The sequence below is a fragment of the Ovis aries genome, chromosome 23, assembly GCF_016772045.2.
Source record: "Ovis aries strain OAR_USU_Benz2616 breed Rambouillet chromosome 23, ARS-UI_Ramb_v3.0, whole genome shotgun sequence".
Lineage (NCBI taxonomy): Eukaryota > Metazoa > Chordata > Mammalia > Artiodactyla > Bovidae > Ovis > Ovis aries.
In genome coordinates, this window is record NC_056076.1 from 41,710,684 (window position 1) to 41,735,132 (window position 24,449).

Below are 24,449 nucleotides of genomic sequence, written 5' to 3' on the forward strand. Positions count from 1 at the left end.
CAAATGCATGTCCTGTGTACAGTAAGGTATCTGTATGTACTTACTCTGGCAAGGAATGTGTATGCCGCCTAAGCCTCACGTTGTCTGTGGTTCTGCTCATCTAAATGGGTTAAAAACTGATCAAGGGAGCGCCTTCTGCCATGAAGCTCCGGGAGAGCCAAGCCAGGTGCCACTAGACGTGTCCCCTTTTTTAAAGTTATATTTATAGGTCAAGTTTCACATATTATCACCAAGTGAGTGAAGTGAAAGTCTCTCAGTCGTGTCCAACTCTTTGGAATTCTCCAGGCCAGAATACTAGAGTGGGTAGCCTTTCCTTTCTCCAGGGGATCTTCCCAACCCAAGGATCGAACCCAGGTCTCCCGCATTGCAGGCGGATTCTTTACCAGCTGAGCCATAAGGGAAGCACAAGAATACTGGAGTGGGTAGCCATCCCTTCTCCAGGGGATCTTCCCAACCCAGGAATTGAACCAGGGTCTCCTGCACTGCAGGTGGATTCTTTACCAACTGAGCTATGAGGGAAGCCCAGTATCACCAAAGAAAAGTAATTTCATATCACTTGAAGGTTAATCCCTAGAGAATTTAGGTGTAGGGGTGTGTGTGTGTGTGTCTGTGTGTGTGTCTATGTGTGTGTCTGTGTGTGTGTCTGTGTTTAGCATTGCACCAAAAATCATGTTGGAAAGTGAGTTTATTCCTGGAGATGCTGTCAGCAGAACCGCAGGGTCCTGGTGTTTCTAGTACTGGATTCAGGATAAAGGGTTGTGGGGTGAAGACTCTCCCAGCCTCAGCTGGAGGCACTGAGCAATCATCCAGTTTTGTTCAAAGGGGAAGGGAAAGGGTCTCCTCATCTCCCTGAGAGCCAGGGACACGACTCAGAGACTTGGAAAGTGATTGGGATCCTGGAACAGGAGAAGGCAGCAAGGGCCTTGGAGGAAGAGGGAGCAGAGCGAGCCAGTCAGGAAGGGATGTTTCTGAGAGGTAATAGATCAAAAAATAAACTAAAAGAATAGACCCTCCCAGGGCTGTGCCTCCAGGAGCCAGTCCTGGGGCACCTCAGGGGCACCCGCCTGGCACTGGGCACAAACAGCAGGGATCAGTTGCATTCAGCAGCTCAAACCTCACCAGGGTCAGTCAATGGCCTGAGATAACACAAAAATAAATTGCAGACACTGGGCTTCCAGCAGCCCAGCCACCCCCCTCCTGTCTAGCTCCATGTCCACAGGGAAGAAAGCCAGTGCTGGGATTCAGGGCTGCTAAGCATGTGAGTGAAATGCCTATCTTTCATGTTATCTGGGATAGCTTCAGGTGCCATCTGGGTGTCAGCACCCAACTTAGTACTTTCAGGAAACAAAACCAAACCCACCTGTTGGTTTTTGACACAAGAGGGGATGTTAGGGTAATAGCAAGACTAGCATTCTAACCTTTTCTGGTCAGTGGAGCAAAAGACTTTCAGCCTATATATCACTTTAGCCACCATGAATGCTATTTCTGTGCCCTTATCTGCACCCCATGTGCAGTTGAGTACTAGCTTGTCATCTTTCTGTCGGGGTCTGTGGGAACCCTAGGGCTCAGCGAGTCAAGGGGGAATGACTCCCACTTACTCCGCCTGGACACCTGCAATGTGCCAAGGCACAAGGTACCAGCCCGGGAGTGCAAACAGGGTCTGCCCCTGGGTCAGGTGTCAGCCCTGCCTCCAAGAGACAGTGCTCCTGAAGGGGTCTAAGGAACATCAAAAAACCGCAGGAGAAACTCTACGATGAGAAATGATGCCGACCCCTCCCCTTGAAGGGGGCATTCTCCTCTGAGTAAGGAAGCGCTTGGGGTTTTGTGAAGAGTGAGCCTCTAGAGGAGTTTACTAAGTGCAAGGAGTTGCGGGTGGGGGAAGGTTTCTGAGTTTCCCATCCCAGGCGGAATGGCCGCTGGGCAGAGGTTCAGTTGGGTGGCAGATGGGGACAGCCGCCCGTCACGGCGCCTCTCTTCTTCGTCCAAGGCGGAGGAGGAACGCCGCTGCGCCCTGCGACGGCGCGACCGGGAGGCGAACGGCCTGGCCCTGCAGGCCTCGCTGCACGAGCGCGCCTGGGGCGACGAGAGGCACCTGATGCAGCAGGAGCTGCGCTCCCTGAAGCAGAACATCTTCCTCTTCTACGTCAAGCTCAGGTGGCTGCTCAAGCACTGGCGCCAAGGGAGGCAGGCGGAGGACGACGCGGAGGACTTCATGGAGGTAGCTCGGCCCCGGGAGTTCCTTTGTATGGGGTTTGTTCTTGATCCCCAGGGCCTGCTGTCCGCCTACCCACCCCACTCCGCACACAGTCATGTTCTGACTCTCTCAGGTTATTTTTCAAGCCCAGTCCAGGCAGAGCAAAGGCAGTGGGGTTGCCCCGTGCTGCCCAGGGAGCTCATTTGAAGAGCACGCTGGTCTGTAACCCCCTGCTGCACCCATGCTTTTTGCTGCCATGTCTTTTTGCTGATGGGTGAATTTATTATCACCCCAAAGTCCTTCACTGGTTCATTCCACAGTGATGGTTTGCACACCTGGCTCTAACGCGGTCTCTATGAGCTCCAGCAGGAGCTTTCTCACAGCCTCTGAAATCGGTATATGAAGCATATACCTACTTAGGCCTCAATTGCCAGGTTCATAGCAGAACCAGAGCTCTTTGCCCTCTGATTGATGGCTACTGATTAAGACGGAGTGGTCTCCAGCTCTGCAGGCTCCTCTCTGGCCATGCTCTCCGGCGAGCACGGGGCTGGAGCTGCTGGTGTCTGCTGCTGTGGCTGCCTCGTCGGCTGTTCCAGGGCCCCGTGGTGGTTGGTTCCTCTTGGCCCCAAAGACCCGCTGCTCCCACTCTCCTCAGCAGTATGTGCAGTTTTAAGACATCCTGGGAATGGGGAGATACAATGATGCTCTTGCCTCGGGGTGGAGAACTTCTTCAAAAACAAATTCAACCTGCTTCGAGATAGCCATGACCTAGAAAACCATTGTTAAGTAAAACCTGGAAGAAGTAGTCAAGTTCTCTATTGATCACTAATTTGGAGGCCCTCCTTTCACTGTAACTGAGCACAGGAATGATTTATAAATAGTAATATTTCTAATCTCCTCTAATAAACTATGTGAGGTTTAGATGGAGAAAGTGGCCAATTAAGTGAAGTGGTCACTACGAGCCTCTTAGGGAGAGACGGCTGAGAAGTGAAGTTGTGATAACCCCTGAAGTGGGTGATGAACCTCAGACATTAAAACTCAGGCTGAGGGCGGAAGAATTTGGCTGTGATTGTCCCCTCCTGCCATTTCAGAGCGAGCTTCCAGAGACCTTCCCCAGGCTCGGGGAGCTTGGCGTCCAGGGGGACACAAAGGTGGAAAGTCCAGACCGAGACGACAACGGGCCAGGCTGTGGCTTTTCCCTGGGCGAGCACTCTCCGCAGACGGGTGGCCACGGGTTGCGGCTGCAGCCCACTGACGGGGGGCAGCTGTACAGGCAGGTGGGTGCCGGGCTCAGCCCCTCATTCCCCCTGCCCCGTCATCTGGTCACGCACTGGTGTTCCCAGGGGCAGAGAGCTCTGGTCTGCTTGGCTCGTTCCCGTAAATGAGGACATAGTAAGGGCACGTCGATTGAGTCCCCTCAAGGCCAGTGAATGTGCCTCAGTACTGGGTAAGGTGGCTCGTGTCTTATATAGAGGGTGACCACTCTTCCAAGGAGATGGTGCCCTCATCCCCTCCACGTAGGGCTTTGGTATTGTTTGCTGGCGGGCAACATAACACAGGAGGAAAAGCAAGCTTGCTTGTTTGTCTTTTTATCTCCAAATGTGTATGAAGTGTTTCAAGTTGTCTTTAAGCCACATGAAACTTAATGTCCCCAATACAAATATTGGATGACACTTGAAGCAAAAAATGAAAGTGTGTGTAAAGAGGTGAGGTTTCCGTGTAGAACCTTAAGTAACTATCAGTGTTGTCAAAAGCCCCGTTTATTTTTATAAGCAAACAGGCCCCAGCTGGATAAGCCGAGAGATGCTCTGGGTGCCCCAGACTGGTTGTGCTTTTCTGCAAAACAGAAGCTGTGATGGGTTTGGAGTGCCAGGATCCTGCCTGCGAGGCTAAAACTTTTTCACTCCCGGGCTTCCTGGCCTGAGACTCTCCTGACCTCATGTTGCTTCTTTGAGGGTCTGGCAGGGAGAGCCTGGATCTGGGGGGAGGCGCAGGGTGGGGTGACTCCGGGCGCAGCTGCAGCCGCCCCATCACAGCCAGTTTGGGCCCTCCCTGCACACCGCACTCCACAGCTGCAGCCTCTCCCTCTGCCCAGAGTGTGTGTGTGTGTCGGGGCGGGGGATTAGGATGGTTAGGACAGCAGCAGAGCATGGGCTCAGGTCAGATGAGGAAAGTGACGCCTCCCTAGCTCACGCCTGGGGGAGCGTTCTCCCTTTCCCCACCTTCTTTCTGTGTACAACTCAGATTTTCACAGTTGAAGTCCTGATTTCTATGATACCTTCACCCTTCATTCTCCCAGAGTAACAGGACTCAAGAAGTTATATTTTCAAAGGAACTTTTAATTACCATTATTAGGAAGTCCGTCATGAGGCCATGGGGGAGATTTTTTAGCTCATGGAATGAGTTTTCCAGCAAAGATCTAGTTAGAAAATAAAATGCTCCTTTGCAGAACATCCCCGAAAATCGACCAGTTTTATTAGTTTTTAAAAGCAGCCAGTTAAGCAGTCCCATGGTATATCTGTGACTCACACAGAATTCCTCTTTGGCTGCTTAGCCACAGACCCTCTGCCTCTGAGAGTACGTGTGGGGTGTTTCCCACGTGCACATCCAAATGCTTTGGGAAAAGGGGAAAATGTAACACAGCTGGTTTCCCAAACAACAGTCATGGAAGATTTTCCCTGTGAGATGGAGACCAACGGAAAGTCACTCAGCTGGAACCTCCCATTCTGTGCATCTCAACGTCATCTTTGCTGCTGCCTCCTTCCATCATTCATGTCTCAGCATTTCCACTTGAAAGTGGAGGTGGACCGCTGTGTCCCTACTTTGTACAGAGGCATGCAGATGGACTAATGGGGGTGGCGTCCACGTGGGCAGAATCAGATCTGCCTTTAATGGGCCCGTCTGCCCACAGCAGTCCAGTGCACGGGGCCGTCCATCTGAGGACACAAGATTAATGAGCTCTACTGTAAGCGACAGCTGGCGCCCGGCAGTGCACTTCTTGGGAGGGAGGTCTGTCCATCCTGTACCAGCCAGGCAGCCTGGACGCAGGAGCTGGGCACGTGTCACAGGGAGTGGCCCCTCAAGCCGCACCCGCCTCAGAAAGTCCGGGGGCCTCCCAAGGCGATAAGCAGAGTGGGAAATGTGGCCTGACTTCTTTCCCAAAGATCAATTAGCAGGGGACAGAATTTCCCAGGCCTTGCCTTGTGTCACAGTGAACAGCCTCACAGCTGAACAGGGTGGATGGCAACATTTATCATGTCAAAGGAGGTTAAAAAAAATTGCATGTATCAAGTCAGCGTTGGAAATACTTCATTAAGAACCATCGGACTGGAAAATGTTTGGCTCTGCGAACATTCCCCACAGACTGACAAGGCAGCAGGGACCCACCTGTCCTGGAGGCAGTGAGCACGTTGAGTTCGCCCAGCCTTCTGCAGGGTCCCAGGCTGGGGACAAGCACCAAGATGCCTGCGACTGCATTGAGCTTCTGAGGCCAGCACTACTACAGCCAAGTATGCCTTTGATAGTTAGTAGTAACTCCTGAAATCAGATTTTTAAACACAGGGTGGTTAATAGTGCCAGAAGTATGACCCTGGGGTTCCAACAGCCAGTCTTCCCAGAATTGGATCAAGTCATGAAAAGAAAAGTTACTTTTTCATTCAGGGATGTGACATAATGCTCTTCGGTAAAGCGTCTAAGTGTAAGTGTGGAGAGGGCAATCTAACGCAATTACGGAAAAGTCGAGGTGTCTAGTCTCCCAGTTGTGTCCGACTCTGCAGCTCCATGGACTACAGCCTGCCGGCTCCTCACTCCATGGAATTCTCCAGGCAAAAATACTGGCGTGGGTTGCCATGTCCTTCTCCAGGGGATCTTCGTGACCCAGGGATCGAACCCATTGCATTGCAGGCAGATCCTTTACCATGTTTTGTGTTCAGATCTTCAAGTCTTCAACTGCCACTGGTCTCTGAGGGCCCTCCTCAGGATCCAGCCTGAGGACTGGGGGGCATCTGCTCCCTGGGCCTTTGTCACTGACCTGGGACTCAGAGGCCCCCCAGCTCAAAGCCAGCCTTTCCCTGTAGACAGAATGCCTTTGGCTCCAGGGCCTCCTGGGCCTGCACTCACCTGGTGCCCAGTAGCCTACTCGCTGGCAGCCCGTTCTTTCTACTCTGCCCAAGATACAGAAACTTCCAGAAACAGCACTTCCACACATCTGCTGTTATATTTTAAGTAAGAAGGCACTCCTCTTGAGCCCTGATAGCTTTTATGTTTCACTTTCGTATGTTGTACCAGATTCATCCTTCAGACTCCGCAACTTTATAGCCTCACCTAAGAGACATGCAACTCTGCGGAGGTAACCGGACCAGAGTTTATGATTAGGAAGCACTTCATTTTTGCTCTTTATTTTTGTTCCTGTTACTGTGAAAGTAGCACGTGTTCAGGGCATGGAAAGTCACAAGTAACAAAAGGTTCCTGAGGAAATACTCTCGGCCCCAGCCCCACCTCCCCAACCTACCTGTGGCTGGCAGGTAGCCTGTGCCACCCCTTTCCGAGTGTTGTGGCACAAGCTCTGATACACTTAATGAGCTTGCCAGTAATCAGTTCATTCTTCCCATCTGGGGAAGAATGGGTTGACTTCCATCACACCTGCCCTGGTTTCTCTGAAGCCTTTGGCAACAGTTCTGGGTCTATACCTTGTTCAATCTGTGTCCATTTGTCCTCTCACACACCCACCTTTACTCTTCTGAGGCCTTCAGTGAAAATGATGGGAGACCTGCAGGCATGGAGTCCGCCTGGTCCAGGTCACCCAGTGTATTCGCAGCCAGTGGACACGTGAGTTCTGGCCACAGACGAGTCCGTCATTTCTGCAAGCTTCCATCAGAGATTACATTTTCACAGCCAGTCTTTAATGACTCATTCTCCTTTATCTGTGGGGATAACGGTTTTAGAAAAGAATCTTTAATCTGTATATAATAATGAAGGTAAGAATGACAAATGGCTCATTTGTTGAAACATTGCTGGATTAAAATGTTGTAGGGGCTTCCTAGGTGGCGCAGTGGTAAAGACTCTGCCTGCCAGTTCAGGAGATGGAAGAGATGCAGGTTCGACCCCTGGGTCAGGAAGATCCCCTGAAGTAGGAAATGGCTATCCATGCCAGTATTCCTGCCTGGAGAATCCCATGGACAGAGGAGCCTGGTGGGCTACAGTCTCTGCAGGGTTGCAGTTGGATGTGACTGAGAGACCAAGCACACAGAGATACGTTAAGATAATCTCAGTAAAGGATGACTTGGCGCCCCTGCTGGTGAAGGAGTTACTTTTATTGAACCTGCAAGAGGCTCCCCTTGTTATATGTATCAAATAGGAACTATATATGGGTGTGTATGTGGAAGTGGGTGAGGGGTGGTCAGGGCAGCCAACCACAGCATTTCAGGACTCTTCCTAAGTGAGGATAAGGCACAGGCCAGCACCTCTATTTTGTGATTGACTTTTTGTGGGTCAGCCCATAGCAGCAGATCAGTACCTCTTCCAATTTTAGATCACACCCATCTCCAAAGTCAGTGGCTCTGATGCAGCAAAGTGGTTGATGTTAAGTATAGCTCTTTCACAGAATTATTTATGTGCATGTCTTAGAAATCTTAAGCAAAAGTGAATCTGTAAAACAGCTGGTGTTGCCTCACCAACTGGTCTGCTACCTATCTATAAACTTCTTTTCAATTTCTATTAACATGTGTCCTATAGTTGGATAGGGCTTCCTTGATAGCTCAGTTGGTAAAGAATCTGCCTGTAATGCAGGAGACCCTGGTTTGATTCCTGGATCAGGAAGATCTGCTGGAGAAGGGACAGGCTACCCACTCCAGTATTCTTGGGCTTCCCTTGTGGCTCAGCTGGTAAAGAATCCGCCTGCAATGCAGGACACCTGGGTTCAACCCCTGGGTTGGGAAGATTCCCTGGAAAAGGAAAAGGCTACCCACTCCAGTCTGGCCTAGAGAATTCCATGGACTGTATAGTCTCTGGGGTCACAAAGAGTCAGACACAACTGAGTGACTTTCACTTATAATTGGGTAACAGTCCTACTGGCCAAAGCCCAAACTTGAACCTGTTATTTTAACACTTTATAGCACAGACTCCTGATGCCATCTGGGGGGTTATTTGAGGTTGAAAGGGCTGAAATGCCCTTAGAATTGAGAAGGAAATTGTGGAAACATTCTATCCTGCTTCTTTGTAAGAAGACCAATAAGCCTCTTGATGAAAGTGAAAGAGGAGAGTGGAAAAGTTGGCTTAAAGCTCAACATTCAGAAAACTAAGATCATGGCATCTGGTCCCATCACTTCATGGGAAATAGATGGGAAACAGTGTCAGACTTTATCTTTTCAGGCTCCAAAATCACTGCAGATGGTGACTGCAGCCATGAAATTAAAAGATGCTTACTCCCTGGAAGTTATGACCAACCTAGATAGCATATTCAAAAGCAGAGATATTACTTTGCCAACAAAGGTCTGTCTAGTCAAGGCTATGTTTTTCCAGTGGTCATGTATGGATGTGAGAGTTGGACTGTGAAGAAAGCTAAGCACCTAAGAATTGATGCTTTGAAACTGTGGTGTTGGAGAAGACTCTTGAAGAAGAGTCCCTTGGATTTCAAGGAGATCCAGCCACTCCGTCCTAAAGGAGATCAGTCCTGGGTGTTCATTGGAAGGACTGATGCTGAAGCTGAAACTCCAGTACTTTGGCCACCTCATGCCAAGAGTTGACTCACTGGAAAAGACTCTGATGCTGGGAGGGATTGGGGGCAGGAGGAGAAGGGGACAACAGAGGATGAGATGGCTGGATGGCATCACCGACTCAATGGATATGAGTTTGGGTGAACTCTGGGAGTTGGTGATGGACAGGGAGGCCTGGTGTGCTGTGATTCATGGGGTCGCAAAGTCGGACACGACTGAGCAACTGAACTGAAATTGGGAAGTTGGCCTTTTTAATTACAATTGCCCATACTTACCAGAAGGGCTTCCCTGGTGGCTCAGAGGGTAAGGCGTCTGCCTGCAATGCAGAAGACCTGGGTTTGATCCCCTGGAGAAGGAAATGGCAACCCACTCCAGTACTCTTGCCTGGAAAATGCCATGGAGGGAGGAGCCTGATAGGCTACAGTCAATGGGAACACAAAGAGTTGTACACGACTGAGCAATTTCACTTTTTGTATACTTACCAGATATATAAGCCAAAAGGTTGTAGAGCTCAGCACCTGGCACAGAAGGTTCTGAAACCTCTGTATCTAAGAAGACTTTCACCTGAAGACCTAGTCTTGATTCCATCCTTGACTTGATTTGGGTCTTTCTACCAAAAATATAGCCCAGCAAACGGCCACCACTGGGAGAAGTGAGAAGAGTAACTTCTAGGTGTTCTTTCAGGAGGGCTACTGTTATTCCCCTTGATGTGGGGAATGGAATTTGCTTCACAGAGATTAGCCATCTTTGTTTGTTTGTTCATTTTTGCCTGTGCTGGATCTTCGTTGCAGCAAGGAGGGGCTGCTCTCTAGTTGTGGTTGCTTGGGCTTCTCATTGCAGTGGCTGCTCATGTGAAACACAGGCTATAGGCATGCGGGCTTCAGTAGTGGTAGCACTCAGGCTCCATAGCTGCAGTTCACAGGCTCTAGAGCACAGGCTCAGTAGTCATGGCACATGGACTTAAATGCTCTGCGGCCTGTGACACCTTCCCGGAACCAGGCATCAAACCCAGGTCTCCTGTATTGGTGGGCAGATTCTTAACTACTAGACCCCTAGGGAAGCCCTGGATTAGCTATCTTTAAGGCTTGGGCAGGGTTATGCTGCCAGAATCCACATATGCTGGCAGGCTTGTCCAGTCTTGGGTAGCACAGGCAGACCTGGATTGCAGTCAGGCTCCACCCTTCCTCGTGGCCAGCCAGGTTCCCTGTTGCTGCGGGTCCTCCCCTGTGGTAAGGGCATGTGCCAGTGTGCACTCAGGCTCGATGTGAGATGCAAGCACTGTCCTGTAGGTGAAGGATCATCACACCCCTGGCCCACTGGAAACTACTAGTGTTAGTTACCATCACTGGGTTTCTGTGTGTATAACAGTCAGTTGGAAGGATCAGTGTCTATCTATGGCTCATTCTGGGTCTTCAGAAGTTTTCTCTTGGACACAGTTCTTGCTGCTGTTCTCCAGTGGCAGAACTAGGTTGGCTGCATGCCAGGCCACACACTGTGCCCAGTGACTATGGTGACTATGGTAACAGGCACCAATAGCATCAATTCTCTGGGCTGTTTTGGCCACCTTCACCCCAAAGCAAGTTTGAGCTTATCCCATGATGATTAAATAGAATATTGGTATAAGAGGACATTATGTTGATTGCTCTGGCCCAAATGTGCATGAAAAGATTAAGGCTTGACTTTATTTAATCTGATACCTATTAATGCCAAAAAGTACTTACTTCCAGCAGAAGCAAAATTTCAATCTGCAAAAGGACAGTCATGTGAACCCTGCTTTCAAGGAGCACAAAATTCTGGTCCTGATGTTGTCAGCACTGTTAGTTAGAGAACCCCAAAGCTGACCACATACATGACTTGCGGTTCATCAGAAAGTATTGATCACATGTGATTTATTATGTGGTTTTCTGCTTTTTCTTCAGTGAAACAGAAGACAACTGCTCCAAAGTTTAGATCATTATTACTGTGATTTTAAAATAGCTTGACCTGAAAAGTAGTAATTTTTTAAAAATCTTAAAATCCAGTGATGAAAAATCTACCATAAAGTAAACATAATTTTTTAGCAAACAAATTCTAGACTTAGGAAGATGTATATTTGTGAAAAGACTGTTGTAACACCTCACTCACTCATACTTAAACCTTTAAATACTTTTGGTGTAGAGTTCAAGAAACTTCTGCATTGATTACAGTTTCACACATTTTATGAATATCTCGTTGAGAACAGTGGTAATTTACTTATTATATCCTGATGGTTGGAAAGGATATACAGGATTTTTAGAAGGTTTTCTATTTGCCAAGTTTTGCAAATGTTAACTGAATTGTACTCAGTTAAAAGTGAAAATTGGTTTTCATGGTGAGGAAAATCAAGGAGCAATAAATGCTAACAGACCTTTTCACCTGACCAAAAGTCTACTGTATCTAATACTAAAACTTTTCATATAAATTATGGAGAAAACGATGGTGTTTTCAGTGATAAACTTCGTGTTAAGGAATTTCTCTTTTCTAACATCCAAACATATATCCAGAGTATCATAAATTCTTCCCAAGCATGGCTAACCATTTTTGCATAGGTACATGTATGTTTCATCGATTGACTTAGATGGTTTCAGAAGCATGATTGCCTCTCGAGCTGATGGAAGAGACAAGGCTGCTGGGCATGCAGATCCCAGGCTCGCTGCCCTGGGACCAGAGGTTTACCAAGGAGGGGGGATTCTTCTGAGCATGAGGGGCTCTGTCTTCCCAAGGTACAGACAGCGTGCCTCCAGCAGGACTGAGAGAGCTTTTAAGTCCTCCTGTCTCATAAATATACCAAAGAGGATTGCCTTGAGACCATTCAGGGAGCTAGCAACGAGCTTTAGGTGTTCTCTATCTAGTTTCTAGAGATGGGCTAATGCAGCTTTTATTATCCAGGTACCATCATTGATTCAGGGTGTATTAATTCATTTGGACAAACCTTCTGATATAATGCCCATGCTGAAGCGTACTGAGATAGCAATCACGGTTTTGAAATGTGTGTTCATAGAACTAGATAGGTATTATTGGAAAATACAAAATCTTTTAAGTTAGGTAGAGCAGGTTAGTAATAATCCATTCTTCATTACCAGACCTGTTTGCATGCTTCCATGAGCTGAGCACCAGAAATGTGGGGGGTGGTCAGCCTTTGACAACTTGGATGTGGGGGGACAGGGGAGGCACAGGATAAACAAGTAGTTGCAGTAGTTATTCCTGCCATTAGTGAGCAGAAAAGAGATTCTGGGCAGTGACTGTATTTTGAGGGAGGACAAGGAAGCCTTCACCAACATGTTAAGCCTTTACTTTTGGTTTTAACTGTTAGACCTAAAAGTCACCCCCACCCCGTGAGTCTGCTTTTCACATATATGACCTCTTAGTAACTACAAGTTGGGGACTAACCACCATGTTGATGAGACACACGAGCTCTTTATTAATTTCCTTCTGGTTCAACAGCTGGCACTCAAGTGACAGCACACAGAGGTGAGTTTATCTCATTACTCTTGTTGTCAACCAGAGCTGTGAGGTCTGAAGTCATGCAGAGCATCCTGGCAGCTCTGGCTCGGTTCCCCTGGCCTCCCTCAGCTTCTTCCCATCTCTGCTCCAGGTGTCCGTGGTACCAGCCTCCTCATCCAAGGAGCCCTTAGCAGCATCGGCCCAGTGGCCCTCGAGCAGCCAGGGGACCCACTCTCCCCCTAACTGTGCAGATTTCCACCATAGCCCCATACCAGCTCCCCTCCCCTGCTGGCCAGGCCCCTGTCCTCACTCTCGTGAGATGCAGAGCCGCCCTCATGTCCCCACAGGTGGCGGAGACCCAGCCGCTGTTCTGCGCCCTCAAGGCGCTGCTCGAGGAGTTGCGCGCGGAGCTGCGGGAGGACGCGCGCGCACGCCAGCGGCTGCAGCAGCAATATGCGGGCGACAAGGCCGCCTGGGATATGGAGTGGGCCACCCTCACATGCCGCCTGGAGCAGGTATGGCCGGCCTCCTCTCCCACCGCCGGGAGGGTCTGGATCCCAGGGCCTGGCTGGGAAAGAAGGGGCGAGGAGAAACCCACAGCAATGGCCTCAGGCACCTGGGAAGTCCCCCGCCTTCCTGCGATGCCATTCTTCCCTCTTCTCTCTCCCAAGGTGTGAAACAGGCCCCCACCCGGCAGCATCTGTTTCCCCATTCTGTGTAAAACAAAGTTGTCTCTTTTTTATTATTATCCAGTTTATTTAAACTAAAAGCAGAAGAGTCCACCCATTCCCTATTCACTTCCCCCTGGCAGCTCCTAATCTGTTCAGTGTTATCTGCTGATGCTGCTGCTGCTGCTAAGTCGTGTCCCACCAGCCCACCAGGGTCCTCCATCCCTGGGATTCTCCAGGCAAGAATACTGGAGTGGGTTGCCATTTCAGTGTTATCTGTGAGCTTGGTTTCATCTGTTTACTTATAGATTCCACATCTACTTCTGATCACACAATATTTATCTGTCTCCTGATTTCAATTAGCATAATACCCTTGAGCTCCACCCAGTGTTGTGCAAATGGCATGATTTTGTTTTTTCATGACCAAGTAGTACCCCATTGTATATATGTACATCTTCTTTATCCATTCATTCATCCATGAACATTTACGTTGCTTCTGTAAATGGTGCTGCTGGGAGCATGGGGGTGCAGGTGTCTTTTCGCATGAGTGTTTTCTTTTCCTTCAAGTAACAGGTACATGAAAAAATGCTGTTATTGATCCTCAGGGAAATGCAAATCAAAACCACAATAAGCTGTCACCTCACAGCTGTTGGAGTGGCTCTTATCAGAAAGACTAGAAATAGCGAGTGTTGGTAGGGAGAAAGGAGCAAGGATGTCCTTAGTGCCACCGAAGCCTGACCAGCATGAAATGGTGATCAGTACACGGCCATCACTCAGACAGAAGCAAAGGCAAGGCAGATTGTGGTTTCGTTATCTCTAAAAAAAGCAAATTAATGCTTTCCGTTAGATTTCTCCCAGTGCTGGGAATACCTTGTAGACCTCCCACTACACATGCCCTAGAAGTCTGATGAGCCGTGCTGTCCTTTTTCACATGGGAGAAGTGAAGGCCCGGAGGAAGCATGTTGTCTCAGATTGCAGAGGCTTCACTGAGTGGAGACGAGAGCACAGCGGAGCACAGGGTTTCAGAGACTTAAGACCACACCCCTGGTTATTAAGATCAGGCTGCACCAGAAATGCTCTTTTCTGTGTGCTTTCTCCTGGAAACCTTTGAAAGTGGTCACTTCCTGCGTGGTATCTGCTTGCTCAGACTGCTTCTCTGGGTGTCTCCCCACCCCCCCCCCACCCCCCATCATGGTGTGCCATCTCAGATAATCTCTCTTCTGGGCAGATTGTAATCAAGATTCTCTCTCAGTTGGCCACATCATGAGAGAAAAAAAAAAAAAAAAAAACTTGCCTGGAAAGAAGACATCTTCTAAATAGTCTTGATAAAAGCTGAGAGGGCTTGTCCTGTCAGAAGACGACAGCTTCCACAGTGCCCACAGGTTCCCCTGCACTGCCACCTGGCCCACAGGGGCAGAAGTACCAGGCTCTGGAGGGGCCAAGGTACAGCTGCCTCTGCAAGGGCAGTGGCAAAGCACAGCCAGACCAGAGCTCCCGGCCAGGCTGGGCAAGGATGCAGCCGCTGACCCAGATATGAATCCTGCCGACTGCCTGGTAGGAGCTTCTTACTAACTCTGTTTATCTTAGTTCACAGCCGGAAGAGCCGGCAGTGGGAGAGAAATGAGTAAGGACATTCTGATGAGCTGCCTTTAAGCTTACTTTAGAAATATGTTTATGGAGGAAACAGCTAAATATGTTTATGGGGGAAACAGCTAAATATTTTCAGAAATGTAAGCATAGCTAAAAAGAGGAGGCATATAATCTTTGAAGTGAGCCAGCTTCAAAACATTTCATCTTTGTTTTAGAGGAACCTGGTATCCACCCACACATCTGCTACAAATAAAGCCTCAGGGATAATCACTGAACACCAAGAAGTAAAGCTAGAACTTCAAACCTAGAAGCCAAGTGGTAATACGTAAAGATTTCATCTTCTGCCCCCAAACTGTTTATAAAGTTTCTCAAACATTTGTGGCCTAGGGGACAATGAATGTGGGCTGATGCTAGTACATTTATAATAGTGCCATCTTTGCCCATTTCTACTTAAATGCAAAACAGCTGAATTCTATCCAGAAGGAAATATTTTCCCTCAGTGGAGGCCAAGTTGTGTCAATCCCCAAATCTAATTCCTTCAACTGACTCCTAAGTCAGAGCTTGCTTTGCCAGGGATCCCCCAACAGAAAAGACAGATCCTTAGGGGGTTCTAAGTACAGCTGGAGAGCAGACAAGGACCAAAGTTAGTAACAGTGATTAAGTGCCCTGCCAGACCTGTGCACAGGCTCCCGGGAATGGGAGTGTGCAGGGCACACACCTCAGTCAGCAGGCTCAGGGCAGGGTTGTTTGTGAAAGTCCTGCTTAGAATGAATCTTGGAAGATGAACAGGAGTGGCTACATGGAAAGGGAGAGAAAGGGACATCATGAAGACAGGAGGATGGCACACCCGAGCAGCTGCACCTCACCATGTACGAGTGGAAAGAAGAATCTTCAAAGAATCAAAACACCGTTCCTGATTTCGTCATGGGAGTAAAGCATTTTGACCTGCATTTTAAAGAAGTACCTATTCTGGTATAGAGGTAGAGAACAGATTAGAAACCATTAGAATTGAATAGATTAACATGGGCCCATGGATAGCCTCCAGGGATCTGCTTATCTAGAATAGGAAAAAGGGTATATATTTGTGTTCATGAATCTTGCACTGAAGTTTATCACATTCACCAGCAATAGTATACCCCCAGTTCCCTCCTCCTGTCCTTTGCACTGTTGTCAGTTTACTTCTACACATTCTGTACACACACAATATGCTGCAACTGTTTTTACCTTAGACACTCAGTATTTTAAAGCAATTAAAAATAGAAAGTGAGTTATATTTGCATTTATTTAGGATTTCCAGTCATTTCCAGTGTTCTTCATTTTTTGTGTAGACCAAAAGCGTTTGCTGGTATCTCATTCCATCTGCCCGAAAACTTTCTCTGTTATTTCTTGAAATGCCAGTCTGCTGACAGTAATTTTAAGTTTCCATTTGTTGAGAAACCTTTTTCCCCCTGTATTTTTGAAAGACGTTGCTGAGTACAGAATGCTGGTGAGGTCAACATGTCCCCCCTCCAGCCCTTTCACAGTGTTACTCCATTGTCCCGACTTGCAGTTTCCAAGGAGAAGTCTGCTGTCGTTCCCATCTTTGTGCCTCCATGGGTGGTTTTTCTGTCTGCCTCCAAGGTTTCCTCTGATTTTCAGCAGTGTGCATGTGGTATCTAGACAGTTCTTTTGCTTGCTTGTTTATGGTCTTCAACCTCCTGGGTGCTCGATGTGTGTTTATTATAGATTGCTAGGTTCCATCACTGCCCTATTACCAGGTTCCACAGAGGGCTGAAGGATGTAGGGATAGACATGTGCCTGCCTTCAAGGAGCTGTACAGCAGAACAGGCAGGAGACATGGTAACTCGGAGTCTGCAAGGGGATTGAGGAGTGGACTGTGGGAAGCTGGGTGGATTCTCTTATTCACCTCTGTATGACTCTGTCAGATGTTCGTGGTTAGGACTTTAAAGACGAAAATTATTTCCTCTGTAAGCTTGGTCAGATCTTGATTTAAACACGATTCCAGGGATAATACATGAATGTGCTGAGGTTTTCTTCACCTAATAATGTGAGACTGTCAGAGACTAAGTTCCCATGTCTTATCCTTGACAGCTGGAAGCAAAAAATGAGAAGAGCTTGGGAGACCCAGGCTCCTGCACCGACAGCAAAGGGGCATTCAGGAAGGAGAGGGAGGTGCAGCAGAAGCTGCTGGCAGACAGTCACAGGCTGGTCATGGACCTGCGCTGGCAGATCCACCACAGTGAGAAGAACTGGAACCGGGAGAAGGTGGAGCTTCTCGACCGCCTGGACCGGGAGCGCCAGGAGTGGGGGCAGCGGGAGAAGGAGCTGCTGTGGAGAATTGAACAGGTGAGGGTGCCCCTGGGAGGAACAGGGATGCCTGGCCTGGAAACCAGAGAACTCAGAGGGAAAACTGAAATAGCTCGGGAGTCTCTACCATATCAGGCTGGTCTAGGGGCTTCCAGAGGAAGAGGAAGAAATCCTAGGGGCTCCAGGTTGGAGACCTAGGGTCAGCCCTCCTACGACACAGGTCTTTTCATGCAAACTCAGTGGGTAACTTTACTCAATGTGTCTGGTTGGGGGTGGGGATAACTTTTCAAGGTGTTAAGAGACTAAACTTGAAAGGGGAGGTTCATATCTTAGAAAGTGATTTCTGCCAAAAAGCATACTAGCTTTTAAGTCTTCCACTAAAGATGCGGTCACAGTGACTGCTCCAGCTTGAATGCAATTGTCCATTAGTGAAGAAACTGCTGAATTCAGTAGGAAGTCAGGCTGTTTGTACCTGCTGTGGATCCTGCAGAGCTGTGATTAGACAGGACACGGTCAGGGGAGGTGACTGGAAGTTCATTATCTTCAGCTAAACAAACGACTCAAACACGCAGATGAGTTCAGTGGGAGAGGCAAGTTGTTTTTCTGCAGATAATCATTCCCTGCCTTGCGTCAGATGTAAGACAGTTTGCATAGCTGTAATCCTGCTTGAGTGGTGCACAAATTAATTTCCACATGAAAACAATGAAAGATTGGGATTCTTTCCGGGCTGGGTTTTGACATCACATAAACTTTCAGCCTGTCACACTTACAAATTCAGGTGGCCTCAAGGAAATCTATTAATAAGAAACTGAAAGCAGGAAGAATAACCTCGTTATTCTTTTACAAATGCCCATGCTGCCTTTTGGAAAATGTGCTGTCCTATTGCTGAGACGTGGACCTCTGTTCTGCAGGTGCAATGGCGAGGGTCCGTTTCTGCTCACTGGTGAGGAGGGAGGGTGGAAGCGAGAACTGAAAAGAACCAGGAGCTTTTGACTCAAGAACCCCTGAGCAGAAGCAAGTGCACTTGCAGACAGAGAGGCCTGACGTCCTTCCTGGGTTTGGTTACTCACACAGCTGAGTCACCCAGACTGATAGGTGATCTGGCTCATTTCAGAATTCCCCAGATTCTATCAAAGGAAGGTTGGCCACTTCCTGTTTGGCCTAGAATGTGACCCTTGAGAAGACTGTCCTGTCTTAAACCCTCGGTGTGCCTGTGCTCCACGCAGAGGATCAGTTGTTGGGTGGGAGTCACGGGGGCAGAGGCAGCATGTACTCTGACAAAGTGCTCGTCGATTCACCCAGTGTTAACTAACTAGTGTCACAGCTCCTCCAGGCCCCTCCCTGGAGGGTCCCTCCTGCACCCTAGCAAGACCATGGTCATCATCTCCTTTGCCTGTCAGCTCTAGGCTCCTTCCTCTTGTCTTGGCTTCATTGTGGATATAACCTTGGATGTAAATGAAGCGAGTCTTTAAGAGCTTCATTTTACCTTGGGGAATGAGGGTAATTTCTAATAAAGGAGAAATTAGTAAGACTTCTGGTGATGTTCACCTTTAAAGAGTTAACATCGTGGGGATGAGCAGCATTTTAAGATTGTCTTTGGGAAGGGGAGTGAGCAGGGGCTGAAGCCCACTTGCAGCTTCTTGCTGCCATGGTCCTACCATGGTGACAGCCTCAGAACTTTAGTCTTCCAGATTAACACGTTTGAGCAAATGGACTTGAGACGTGGGTTCTGGGTGTTCCTTCATCTGTTTCTGAAATCTGTGGTGGACCCCACATATTTGTACCATGAGTTCACTGCTGTTTTTAGAAGAGGGTTTGTTGTTGCTTTAGATATACAGTTGTGGCTTTCAAAAATAAATCCAGCCCAGTATTTGACATTTTTTAAATCTCAGTACCCAATCCTGAAAATTAGGAAGAGCAGTTAAAGGCATTTTTTATAAAAGAGGAAACTGACTTGGCGTGTATAGCATATGTAGGTCTGTTAGTTATTGTTCGTTCATTTAACTTTTAGCTGCATGTTCCACAGATAAACTGGACATGCAGGCAAGCGCTCTTCATAATGCATGCCCCTCGATATCTGACTACGTGGTGGGCTGTGTGACCTTGTCTGTGATGGCCTAGACAGATGGTGAGAGGAGTAACAGTAAATCCATTTTCCACTGCGAGAACACATGCTTCATACTTGTGCAGTGGCACGGAATTCCTCCATGATTTCTGTGCCTCGTGAGGAGTTTTATGTGATGGATGACTGTGGGAATGTGGTAGAGGTCATGTAACACACAGTATCTACTGCATTGGCAGCTCGTCTCTGCCCAGACCTAACGGTGAGGGTTAACTTCTCTGGAGTCACATCATATTTCTCCTGTGAATCATCAGGTCCCAGTTAGTCTGCAGAGGCTCTAGGACTTGGTTCTGTTAAAAACCTGAAGGAAAGCTCCAGCATCATTCTGTTACTCTTCCAGTGACATCCTTAAATCAATTGCCTCTACAGCAAAAAAAAAGGTGTTCTTTTAAAACCTGTGTACAAAGTAATGTTTTTTCTTGTAAACAGTTTGGGTAAGGGGACACTCTGAAGGGCATTTTGCTGCCTGTATTATTTGAAGAAGTGAAGTCACTCAGTCGTCGTCTCTTTGCACACCCCATAGACTGCAGCCTACCGGACTCCTCCATCCATGGGATTTTCCAGGTGAAAGTGCTGGAGTGGGTTGCCATTTCCTTCTCCAGGGGATCTTCCTGACCCAAGGATCAAACCCAGGTCTTCCGCATTGCAGGCTTTACCATCTGAGCCACCAGGGAAGCCCCAAGGCTCATCATTTAAATTTGGTGTTTGCTCTAGAAGTTGTTCTCCTGCAGGATTCTAAGTACAGTAGGTGCTGGTGGCTGGTCTGAAATGACTCTCCGAGGAAACTCTATCCTTTTAAGGGCCTTTTACTCTGTGACAGCACTGCAGAGGCATCTTGGCAGCAGACACCTCCAGCTAAAACCACTTCAGTTCATTTTTAGGGAACCTAACACTTACCAGCTCCAGTGCATGCTGCTCCTGGCTGCCCAGGTTTATTTTTGACACCCCACTTTGCCAAGTGAGAATGTGCTGGTTCGTAGCTCCCCACTGTAGTCATCCTCCCCCTCTTCACACGCACCCTCCATGCACACTTACAGTTTCAGACGTGATTTTAATCTTAATTCTGTGCCTGAAATAGTTTGGAGATGATATGTTGAAACTAAATCACACTAACATACATAGATGAATAATAAAGCTTTCCTTTTCTTTTCTTTTTTAAAAAAAAGGATTTATGGTCTTTGAAAATGACAAAGAACTATGTCAGCGGGGTTGGGGGAGAGAGCAGAGGGTTTTCAGCTGAGCTGATACCCGGGGTGACTTTGCTTGTTCCCTGATTCAACTGGGATCCTGTGTCAAACTCCAGTATTTAAGGTCTGGCTGCTTTCTCCTAAAATAAAGCTGATACCTACCTCAGAAATTACCAGAAACGAGGAGAAGTCCTTTGTCCCCATCGCTCCATATGGCTTTGTTCCCGGTGACACGCTTGTGGCTGAAGGCTTGAGTTAGGACAAAAGATGCAGTCTGTGACAGAGGCTTTGTTAAAACAGAGGCTTTGTAAATGAACGCACTTCCGAGAGGGTGAGTGCTTCTGGCTAGCATCTCGTCGCTCTGCCGTCCTTGGAGGAGTCCAGAGGCGGGCATGGTGGAGCGGGGGAGCAGATTCTGTGAATTTCCCTACTGCTTCAGGGGAGGCCGGGAGGGGAGCATGGGAGGAGAGGAGACAGTGCTGCCTGCACACGTGTCCCTGCCCGTCCCCGTGGTTCCATGGGCTCCTCCTGAAGGTCCCTCGCGCTGGGAAGAGATGAGGCATTTATCAGTGTGCCCAGGTCCAAGGACTCCCACAGGCCCGAGGGGAGTTGGTGGTAGTCCCCTGATGAACCACTGGCCTTTAGGGTGGGCCTGGCCCTGCAGTCCTCCGGCAGCCCCAGAGGGGAGGCACCCACCTTATAGGTGGGGACACTGAGCGAGAGGACTAGCCACATACAGCAGCTCCAGTCTCCTGTGGTTTCCACCTACTGCTTCTATTTACCAGGTCAGGGAAGAGTACGACTCCAGTCTATGTGGCTCACATGCTTACTTCTTAGTCATACAAGATCTTCAGGTTACCTCGGTAGCTAAATTTTCATCCTCTCAAGCAAAGTGTGAGCTGTTTTTAACACCCAGTGGTTGTAACCCAGGCGATCACGCAAGGTTTATGTAGGACCTATTCCAAATAACTTGGACACCATGCTCTGTTGTTAGGAAACCTTGCTATTTAAGAAAACCAAATTCACCCCAGAAGTCTGCTGTCACTGATGGCTTTCCACTGAATGTGTCTTACATTCAGAAGGTAACTACAAAAAGGGATTTCTCAATGTGTCATTTGGCAATGTTAGATTTTAAAAACAAATGTGTGATTTCCTGTGAGCACAGCACTCAGTTATACATACAATAACATTCGCTACAGAAGCAGCTGACTTGCCTGTGGTTAATGCAGATATTTCTAGTCCAGATAATTTTCCAAAATTGTGACTTTTTTTTAAAGCACTTGTGGTGTTATTTTTTAAATCGATGCCAGAACTTTAAGAACATAAGATGTCTATCTTCAGGCTAATTGTTTTCACTTTTAAAACCCTCAAGTTGCAGAAAGAAAACAGTCCCCGGAGAGGTGGCAGTTTCCTCTGTGATCAAGAGGAAGGGGATGCCGGCTCCTGTACCCACCCAGGGAGCCCTCGGGCGCCCCGCCCTACAGGGATGTGGCCCTGTATGGACACAGACTCCAATGCGTTTGAGGACCGGCCGCTGTCAAAGCTGAAGGAATCGGACAGGTGCTCAGCACGGGAAAATCTCTACCTGGACACCTTGTCCCTGGATGATGAGCCAGAGGAGCCCCCGGCCCACGGGCCCCAGAGGGAGTTCAGGAACTGCTTCCATGAGGTCAGCTTGGGTTTGGGTCTAGTCACCTGCAAAGGAGGGTGAGGGGTTGGGAAGCTGGCTGAGTAGCTGACAGGCTGCATTGCAGGCTCTGCATATTGTGGCCCTGAGGTTAGTAAAAGTGAACCTTCCATGATGTGAGAGCTTTGAGGTGGTCCTGACCCCAGGCTTCCTGCTGCACTTGGCCGCTTAATCTCAAGGTCAGAAATTCAGAGCCTGTGTCCCATGTGAATAGGAGTCTCAGGAGCAGGAGTCGTCCAGTGAAATCCAGGAGGAAAAAGATGATCCCAGAAGTGGAGAACTGCTGATTTCCTTAAAATTACAGCACAGTCTCTGATTTCAGAAAACATATTAATAACAGAAAAGTCTTTTTTTAAAGAAAGTACTTCACATTGGAAGTAGCAAATGTCAGTAACCAATGACATACAATAAATACCTTCTTTATGTAAAGAGGGGGAAAAAATCCAACACTAGAAAGCTATGGGACTTAGATCAGTAAAGGGGAAAGCTTAGCTCTGTGCAGAAATCCCTACAGGATGGCAGTGGGTTTTCCTAAAGACTAATTTTAATAATCATTCCCTGTGTGCTGGTCTCACAGTAGCTGCACCTGTCATCTGACCTGTCCCACATGCTCAGCAGATGGGGGTGCCCGTCAGGCAGTGCTGCTGGAAGTGGGGACCTCCTCCTCGGCACCTGAACCCCAGCAGAGGTGACATCACCAGCATGCCACCCTAGGGGTCTCTAGTGGGAGTGTCCCGACCCCATGCTGACCAGTGCAGTAGCCAGGGCTCTCTGGGGGATCCTTGAGGGGTTTGCTGGCTGGGGCCTCACTCCATCTGGACTGGGTCCGCACAAGGGTATCCTCTGCTCAGGAGAACCATGTATGCAGTTCTCTTTAGTGGAAGTCACTATAGCTTTCCCAATGCTCAAGGGCGACGTTTAAACACCAAGAGCGCTCTATCTAAGGACATCACACTTTTTTTTTCTTTCATTTTTTATTGCAGTACAGTTGGCGTACAATGTTAAGTTGCAGGTGTACGACCTAGTGGTTCAGTTCTTCCGGGTTATATACTCCATTTACAGTTATTATAAAATACTGGCAGCATTCCCTGTGCCATTCAGCATATCCTGTAGCTTGTTTATTTTCTATGTCATGTCTGTGCCTTTCACGCTGACTTCTCTAGTCAGGCTGAGGCCAGGGGACGTCTACCCCGACTTACCCTCCTCCCAACCCTTACTCCTCCTCTCTCACTTGCACGCACTCTCTCTCACACACATGTCATTAATGAGGCAGCTTTGAGGCCCTCACACACAGCACTGCCCTCTGAGAAACACAGAAGAGCTGCCTTGGGGCAAAGCTTACTGCCAGTGTTTCTCACTCACGTAGGCCCTCCCTCATCGCCTCTGGATTCTGGTGTCATTACTGACCTTCCAAGGGCTGAGGGGCAGAGGCACTCCTGGCCCAAACTTGGCTTCCACGTACGTTTTAAGAGAAAAACAGACCCCTTAGCAGCCCCAAATCTGCCAGTACTGACTGATTCCAGTGAACTTATTTTCTTCTTTACAGGAAGAAGACAACCACAAGGGAAATCTTCAAAGGTAAGTAAGGTTGATGAAATGACAATAGACTACTGCAGGAAAGACCTCCTGGTCTTAAAAGTCTATCTATCTATAGTCAGCAGTGCACTGTGACTCTCTTCAAAAATGACTTAGAGTAAAACTTGTGGAGAAGTAGTTGCTTTATTATACGGTATTTAGATCGTTAACAACGAAAAGGCCAGCACCGTGTTCATATGTGTTACTGTTGTGCAAGAGCTGTGTATTTAAGGGGATAACTGTGTTAAATGGTTTTTGAAAAGTTCATGGAAACCCCTCTCTTTTGATTTAAAGCCTGGAAAAAACTCTCTCTTGATATGCTATGAGACATTTTAGACTGACCGTTTAAAAGCTCTCCTAGGAGGACTTATTACAGTATTACCAAGAGTAATCCTTGAAGTAAATATAAAGTAGCTGGTGTTTGTAATCATTTTCTAGTAACCCACATATGTAAGGGTGGGACATGTCTGAAAAGGCCCATATAAGCAAATTTGTTTAAATGGAGCAGAAGGCAAGGGGAGGAGTGAGCCCAGAGGGGACGTCTGTTTGAAATGGTGTTGGGATCATGCACCAGCCTGAACACCCCGTCCACTGCCCTTGGGAGACTGGTAGTGCTTGAGCTGACAGAGGTGAGGCGAGCGGGTAGAGGGGACATCAGCTGACAGTTACTTTGTGGTGGCCTCTCCTCCTCCCTGCCACGCCTGTATCTGGGTTGGACTGTGGTGTAGTCACGTCTGCTCTAAGGCGAGAACTCAGGAAACTCCTGCAGATTTGGCATCAAGGGTGCTTGTCAGTAGACGGAGAGGCCAGGCCACAGCCAGGCTTCCCGTCTTCCTGTGGAGCTGCTGCAGGCTGAGAACAAAACAGTGCGGAAGGGACTTGGAGCTCAACTCCAACTACCCTGGAGCACCACGCCCACCCCCACAGTTTTGAGAGTCAGCCGT

The 24,449-nt window shown here is 48.2% G+C and overlaps 1 protein-coding gene and 1 long non-coding RNA gene across 11 annotated transcripts in view; one reads left to right on the top strand and one right to left on the bottom strand.

The window, feature by feature from the left end:
• Window positions 1–24,449, top strand: part of MTCL1 (microtubule crosslinking factor 1) — a 111,712-nt gene that overhangs the window by 79,665 nt on the left and 7,598 nt on the right. For 8 of the 10 annotated variants that reach the window (XM_060405232.1, XM_042239550.2, XM_060405235.1 and 5 more), the window contains 6 exons: window positions 1,988–2,218; window positions 3,286–3,471; window positions 12,717–12,884; window positions 16,719–16,973; window positions 21,616–21,912; window positions 23,477–23,508. In XM_060405232.1, the coding sequence (XP_060261215.1) occupies window positions 1,988–2,218; window positions 3,286–3,471; window positions 12,717–12,884; window positions 16,719–16,973; window positions 21,616–21,912; window positions 23,477–23,508 (1,169 nt within the window). The remainder of the gene's footprint in view (window positions 1–1,987; window positions 2,219–3,285; window positions 3,472–12,716; window positions 12,885–16,718; window positions 16,974–21,615; window positions 21,913–23,476; window positions 23,509–24,449) is intronic. The other 2 variants (XM_042239553.2, XM_042239554.2) reach the window with 2 other exon arrangements.
• Window positions 4,559–24,449, bottom strand: part of LOC121817758 (uncharacterized) — a 74,157-nt gene continuing 54,266 nt past the window's right edge. The window contains exons 5-6 of the long non-coding RNA XR_006057812.2: window positions 6,923–24,357; window positions 4,559–5,731 (exon numbers count right to left, since the gene is read on the bottom strand). This is a non-coding gene — a long non-coding RNA (uncharacterized LOC121817758). The remainder of the gene's footprint in view (window positions 5,732–6,922; window positions 24,358–24,449) is intronic.